General features: G+C 41.1%; 1 protein-coding gene across 2 annotated transcripts in view; it reads right to left on the bottom strand.

Annotated features, from left to right (window-relative positions):
* Positions 1-523: 523 nt before the first annotated feature.
* PAQR3 (progestin and adipoQ receptor family member 3) overlaps positions 524-7,876 on the bottom strand; it is a 70,505-nt gene continuing 63,152 nt past the window's right edge. The window contains exons 7-8 of one of the 2 annotated variants that reach the window (XM_068112415.2): positions 3,513-3,668; positions 524-1,993 (exon numbers count right to left, since the gene is read on the bottom strand). In XM_068112415.2, the coding sequence (XP_067968516.1) occupies positions 3,517-3,668 (152 nt within the window). In that variant the 3' untranslated portion in view covers positions 524-1,993; positions 3,513-3,516. Of the gene's footprint in view, positions 3,669-7,876 lie in introns of both variants that reach the window. The other variant, XM_068112414.2, reaches the window with a different exon arrangement.

Raw genomic sequence — 7,876 nt, 5'->3', positions numbered from 1 at the left:
GCCTTTTAAAATTAATGACAGTTACATACAAGTACACATTCGCATAAATAAATACAAAACAATCACCAGACATTTGAATACAAATAAATCAAACAATTCCGGAAGTGTACGAAGTTGGTAGTACGGCTTCTTCTTCTTCCTGAACTGCATCACACTTAACTCAGAAACGTGATGAACGCCACATTCACCCACCAACATATATATGAACCCCCCTCCCTCCCCCCCCCCAACTTTGACAGAGTTGACTAACTGACCAACATATAGAATAAACCAAATGGCATCTCAATGCAATCTCTTCACTTCTATGGTGACAGACAGCTTAGAGACTTGGAGTACTTCAAAATTATTTAATACTTACATTATTTGCTAACTGGTATCTCCACCCAGGTCAAACTATCCTCTTCAACTAAAATATCAAACAAGCCCGGCTACACCGCTGCTAGACTTTCGGTCTTGTTATTTTTTACTTGTGTGTAACTCTATAATGTGCAATATAATTTATTGAGGTTTGACAAACTGCAAGTCATAAAAACATACGTTTATTTTATCGTCCCAAAATGTCAAATATAAAAAGGTGCAATCAGGAAAAATAAAAACCATTTTGTAAGCAAGTAGTCATTAATGTCGACGTATGTTGCTAAAATACTCAATCAGATGTGAACACAATTTTGAATTATTGACTGCATTTGGATTGCAGGAGTCTTCTCTTGTATACACAGTGTAGGCCAATGGAAGAGCAGGCCTCTGTGTAAACCTCATAGCAGTTAAACCAGCCAATCCCAAGATATTGTGGGATGTTTAACACCCACAAATTAGATCATGCAAATGTAAACAGCAAGACAAAGGTCTACAAAGGAAGGTATGCTTTATGATTCAGTGCGAAATTCAGCCCGGGGGGTACACAATAATCATGTACACAGTTGTAACCTTTATGAAATAAATGCATATTATGTGCAGTATCATAAGAACAACACCTTAAACCAATGTTTATGCCTGTTTTTTCACTAGGTCAAGTATCGTGCTAAATATATATATATATATTTCGCACACAATACACGTGGCCTAAGTGCTGTGCAATCTGTCTGAAATCAAGTCGACATTAACATCTTGTGTAAGTACTTATAATAGTAGAAAACTTGGGACACAACGGTGGCCTAAAGATGAAAGACACTGGGTTGGTATCTCAGTGGTTGTGGGTTCAATTCTTTCATTTCATGGGCATTCTGTGGCTGCTGGTTGCATCGTCGCTGGGAGTGGTGGCTGTGCCGCCGATGCAGCGCCCCCTGTAGGTTAGGGAAGGAATTTGTAATCTGCCCAGGGTGCTGGCGATGGCTCCCTTTTCTTAATTGTGGCCGAAAGCAACAATGTTAACAATTTACAATCCAAGCTTACAAAACCCAAGCTAGTCTCGAGTGAGTTGCCATGTTACTGTCACATTGTTGCTCAAAACCCAACATTTAATCGAGGTGTAATGCTAGGTTTCATTGTTTTACCATTATTTTTGTCCACTGACAAAATTCTGAAAGTTCTGTTCTGCAGCTTGTCAGTTAAGTAAAAGGTGATCTCAAAACTACATGTATATCTAATCATTATTTTTTGATACGTCTTGCAAAGATCAAATTTAATTTCAAAGATCACATAATTTTTGTTTCAGGAATTAAATAAATCGCATTTTGTACCAAGGATGTGATAATGACAGGAAGCTTCAGTAAATATAACATTTAAACTCTTGCCAAATTCATTGTAATATAGAAGAAATACATCTTGCAATCATTCCCAACGGATGTCCGCACTTAAAAACCAGTCAGCAACGGGTATCATCCTTTCAGGGAGGCAAGATGGATGTGCACGACCAAATGTACTCAGGTAAGCCTTCCATCGATGGGCCGACAGTATCTGTTATTAATGAACTCTTGCTTCAACATCAGCATATCACAATTCAGGAACTTGTGACAAGGAGTCGGGAAAACACAGGTCAACAGTGCATTGTCACCTAGGATGTGGGGTGGTGGGGAGGGGGTGGAAGAAAGGAGATGGCAAAATGGGTGCCACACGTACTCAAAAGAGGACAGACAGAACCAGCTCGCTTTGTTAACAGCGACTTCGGCATTTTCCGCGGCCATACTTTCTCAACATCTACCATTTCTGTAGATGAAACGTGGTGCCACAACTGCAAGCCATGGGGATTATGTGGAAAGATGTGACGTGAATGAATGATCGTTTTAAGGCCATTTTCCCCGCGAGAGCGGGGGTTAGCCTTGCTAACACGGTTAGCCCCATGACAATCATGGTTCCCTGTTTGAGGCAATGTTTTTTTTTGGCCGGATGCCCTTCCTGACGCCAACCGTTAATCGCCTCTTACGATGTGCAGGGATACGGTGTACCTATTCTAAACCGGGGTACACACCGGGATCATTCATCCCAGCAAGCTGGTACTCAATTTGCCGACCTCGGAAGGATGACAGGCTGAGTCAACCCCCCTGGCATTAATTCAGCGTTCGACCGGGATTCGAACCCAGGACCCTAGGATCCCAAGCCAGCACCCTAACCGCTAAGCCAACACCAGGGTTAATGATGTGACGTGAATAAAGTTTGTCAATTGTACTTTGTCAATTATGTGTGTGTGACAGAACCTTTGGGATGTCACTTGGAGACCAGACTGGCTTTGTGCTGAAGAAGAGGTCATCTACATATTATATATGCAAAGGTTTAAAGGGCTCAGAAAAGAGAAAGGTAAGTTTAGAGTAAGAGGAGCATGGATGTGGCAGAGAAGTGGGGCAGCACGAACATTCCAAGTTTCTAATGTAATAAGTACAAGGGCTCCCAATCCTGTGTGATGTTACCCAGGCAAAAAAAAAAGACTAGAATTGTACTGTAATAACTTTAATAGTTTACTCTGATTAAATAGAACAAAATACAAATTAAAGCTACTCTGTTTAATCACGGTGGGGAAAGAAAATTGCACGTACTCCTCCTTCTCCCACCCACTCCCCCTCCCCTACAATCCCCCAGTCCTTACATTAAAATCAATATGGCCACTTAAAATAATATCTCGGCACAACCCTCTTAGTGTCTCGATTGAATCTCAAATCATACAAAACAGTTTTTAAAACATCGAGCAATCGAGCAGTCCAGCGCTAAAACATTAAAAAACTTATTTCAAACAAAACATGTTTAGCGATAAACACCGTTTAAATGAACCAAAACCTGTTCACAAACATTGAAATATCATGTACATATAAAAAAAAAAAATCAGTAACTTAAACATTCAAGGCTGATGTGCAGCTGGCAGCAGAAGGGATCTTTAGCAACTAGACTTTCCAGCAGAGTTCAAAATGTCAGAATCAAACCTCTCCAAGTGTCAATAGACTGCTCCGTCGGCAGTCTGCCATAATGGATGACTACACAGCTAAATCAGCACCTCTGAGATTTTCATCTCATCATCCACAGAATGAAGTAATAGCAGGGCCACACGTATTGAGCAAACAGATCAGCATATGGTCCAGGAAAACCTTGTCATGCTGGATGGTCCGAGGGATGAGGACCGTGGCAGCCGAAAGGAACAAAGGAACGGATGAAGGACAGCACAGCTTGATGCCACCATGAGAACATCAGCACAACAATAAGATGCCAGCACTGGTGACTTGAGCCAACGACGTTCAACCATCCTGAAATAAAAAATGATTATCACATTTTGCATTATGACTCAATTTGATACAAAAAGTTAAATTCATGTAGCTTCTGCAGGGAAGGACGGGACTGAAATTAAATTTGGGGGACGGGATGGGGTTAAATTGAGAAATTTCCAATTGTGAGAAGGAAGGGAAGAGGATAAGGAACAGGAGCAAAGAGGAGGAATAGGAGAAGTGAGAAAAGATGGGAAAGAAGGATAGGAATAAAGGAAGGGAGGGAAAGTGTAAGTGTGTGTCGTGTGTTATATCGGGCGGTGAGGGGAAGTGAGGATGATGGTGGGGTCAATAATTCCACCGTTTTTGTAAACAAAATAAATGGATGGAACTAAAGAATACTGTACATAGTTCTTATTTTGATTAGCTAGAAATGCTCGCTCCCTTCATGAGCAGCCCGAGGCTGGGTGTGAAAGTGTCGGGTGGGGCAAATATATTTTGCGCCATCGCTAATAATCACACGTCTGCAACATGGGTCAATGAACTGCTTGCACTGTGGCAGGTGTACAGGCGAGAACCGCAAGTCGTTTCCCTCAGAGAGAGGAGGGGTATACCCATAACGTGACCCTGGGTACCACCAACACGTATGCAAAATGTGGGGGAGGTCGGCCCAGCCCTGTTTTTTTTTCTCGAAGATTTTCAGACGTGCACACACACATACACTCATACAGAGCAATGGCTTATTTAATATATTTACGTAGTAGGATAAAAAAAACCACCTTTAGAGGCCATTTTTCCCCGCAAAGCGGGGGTTGGCCTTTTTCGGGAACCGTGGTTGTTGTTGTTTTTCGGTCCCCTATTTGAAGCAATGTTTTACGGCCGGATGCCCTTCCTGACGCCAACCCTTTTTGCCGCCTTTAACGACAAACAGGGAATTACCAGTGAACTGGTACTCAATTAGCCGACCTCGGAACTGTAGTTACGTAGAATCGTTACATAGAATCGGATTACGTAGTAGGATAAAAAGAGGATTTTCTTGCATGCAAGCATACTTAACATACGATCTTATGTGACGTTCTGATCGGAGACAGCTAATATACCCGGATAATGTATCAGTAACACTGGGCAGCTGCTGCACATTATTATACAAGAGTTACTATAAAAGCAATGCTTCATAACCTCGCATAAAAGGCCAACATCAAATCTGTCAAACCTATAACTTGGCTGAAATAGGCTCAGACCATTCACAGGTATTGGCTAATTTTGAAAACGACTTAAATGAAACAATTTTTTTTTTAAAGGAAACTAACCAGGAGATGTAATGTAAACAAATCAGTCACCGACGCGAATTCTGCACAAAATCTTGAATTTGTAATTGGAGGAAGATTTGCACCTCGTTTAGCAAATGATAGAGGATGTGGAAGAATTCCATCAAAAATATAAATTCCCTCAACAAAGTAAGCTGTCGGCTTCAATAGAACAAAGCAGGTACATATACAGACTCTCATCAAAGGTTGAAAAGACTTGCAAAGAGAGATAAAAAGCCAACATTAAGATGTTGAATTACCCAGGCCATGTGGAGCACACAACCAATTACAGATCACTTAATAAAAGAGGCAAGGCAGCAGCAATAATTCAAAAAGAGAGAAACCTCAAAGAAAAAAAATCAAAGTCAAAAAATCAAAAAGGAAGTCAAACAAACAATCAGAGCCATGAAAGGTCACAAATCTCCAGGCATTGACGGTATCACTGGAAGTAATCAAGGCAAGTGGAGTGAATATGATTCAAATATGAACACACTTCTTGAGTGTTGGTCCGATCACTCCACTTCCCATCACTCCGCTTTCGGTCTCTCAAGCAAGGAGGCTTGCTTCGATCTCTCCACAACATCGAAGTTTGAGTATTTTCCCATTCGTGTCTTTGTCAAATTTCCACTGGTTATTTTATTGCGCATGTGTTATTGTGTTTCATGAAAGCCAGCTTGGAGTTTGCAAAAAAGCACCTAAAGGACTCTCAGACTGTGAGAAACAAGATTCTGTGGGCTTTCATGTGTCTTTCGCTGAGGAGAGGCTTCCGTCTGGCCACTCTGCTATAAAGCCCAGATCGGTGGAGTGTTGCAGTGATGGTTGTCCTTCTGGAAGTTTCTCCCATATCCACACAGGATCTCTGGAGCTCAGCCAGTGACCATCGGGTTCTTGGTCACCTCTCCTACCAAGGCCCTTCACCCCCGATTGCTCAGTTTGGTCGGGTGGCCAGCTCTAGGAAGAGTCCTGGTTGTTCCAAACTTCTTCCTTTTAAGAATTATGGTGGCCACTGTGCTCTTGGAAAACTTAAATGCAGCAGAGATTTTTTTGTAGGCTTCCCCAGATCTGTGCCTCGACACAATCCTGTCTCTGAGCTCTGCAGGCAGTTCCTTCGACCTCATGGCTTGGCTTTTGCTCTGATATGCATTGTCAGCTGTGAGACCTTATATAGACAGGTGTGTGCCTTTCCAAATCATGTCCAATCAATTGAATTTACCACAGGTGGACTCCAATCAAGGTGCAGAAACATCTCAAAGATGATCAAGAGAAATGGGAGGCACCTGAGCTAAATTTCAAGTGTCATAGCAAAGGGTATGAATACTTATGTCAATGTGATATTTCAGTTTTTTCTTTTTAATAAATTTGCAGAACTTTCTAAAATCCTGTTTTCTCTTTGTCATTATGGGGTATTGAGTGTAGATTGATGAGGGAAAAAATGAATGTAAACGATTTCAGCATAAGGCTGCAACATAACAAAATGTGAAACAAGTGAAGAGGTCTGAATACTTTCTGAATGCACTGTATGTCTTATGTGTCCGTTTTTTTTTTTTGTCATTAATGTTAGCTCTTACATGAGCCTCGATCTTGTATTAAAAAAATACAAAAAATAATAAATAAATAAAACTCTTCAACAAAATCAGTCGGACTGAAAAGGTCCCAATTGATTGGCCAAAAATGCTTGTGACAACACCAAAATACTGCAAGTGTTTGAAATGAAATGGTTGTGCTATATACAGCGGTCACAAGAGTCCATCAAATCCAAAATGAGGAAGTTCGTCGAGTACTTGGGATGTTGTCAAGACCAGACGACTCAAATGGTTTGGACATGTAGTCAGAAGCCAACCAAAGACGTTTCTACAAGAGGCGTACTAAACCGACTTCAACAATCTGAGGCCAAGTGGATGACCAGCAAAGAGATGGCAGGACAACATTCGTGAGGATGTGGGGATGCCTCTGTTGACGGCCGAAAGTATGGCAGGCGACCGAGAGAGGTGGAGGAAACGGGTTGGAATGCAAATTGCTAGGGGTTGACCATAGCCTTATGCAATCAAGTCAAAGTAAGTCCAGTCAATGCCTCTTGCGATATTTATTTCCATGCATCTCTTATCGTAAGGCAACAATATTCCTCCCAAAACAATTGTGTCTAGAGTGGCACTGTGATGGGACACGTGACAACAACCTAGTACGTGTCCAAAAATGCTGCTAACTCTGTGGATACAATGTGTGTTTTCTCACCTGGAAAATGGTTAAGTTCCCTCATGGTAATTTCGTTTTTTAAATTTTAAGTATTTTTTGCAATTCCCAGATTCTCCAAAACAGGTCGTATAGCACTTCTAATTCATAAAAACAAGTTGATGGGGAGAGGGGAGTTGGGGGGGGGGGGGGGGGGGATTGTATAGCAATGAAAAACACAAATGAAGTTGCAATTAGTTAACTAATCAAGGAGAAATTACCATGGAAACTCCATCTTCAGAAATGGCAGCAGGGATTGAGAAAAAAAAAACGCCAAGAAAAGTGAAATACCCCTACTCGTGCACAGACAAAACCACTCATATTTGATGATCCATTCACCACAATCCTTTTTTTTAAACAGAGATCGAGGTACATGAAAAAGCTGAAAATATTTTTTAAATTGGATATATGAATGATATGTTGAATTAAATGGAAGAGCCAATCTATATTTGCCCTAATTTTTGAGTGCTGGTATCACACAGTAATATGGAGAAAATTATCTTTAAGGGCTAAATAATTATCTTTAATACCATGGCTGTTATTTCTTGAGCATTTGCTTCGTTAAGCGTATCATACTACATGTGAATAGATATGCATTGCATATGTAATAGATAGCGTCTACCTCACCAATTGTTTGTTTTCCGGACCCAATTGTCCATCTCGCTCCATGTTCCTATCCCCGCTTTGTCTCCCGAAAAGCAGAGAAACGATTCA

Source organism: Myxine glutinosa, chromosome 4, assembly GCF_964187855.1.
Source record: "Myxine glutinosa chromosome 4, kmMyxGlut1.1, whole genome shotgun sequence".
NCBI lineage: Eukaryota > Metazoa > Chordata > Myxini > Myxiniformes > Myxinidae > Myxine > Myxine glutinosa.
Note: the sequence above shows the minus strand (reverse complement) of the source record. Positions and strands in the feature narration are given on the sequence as shown.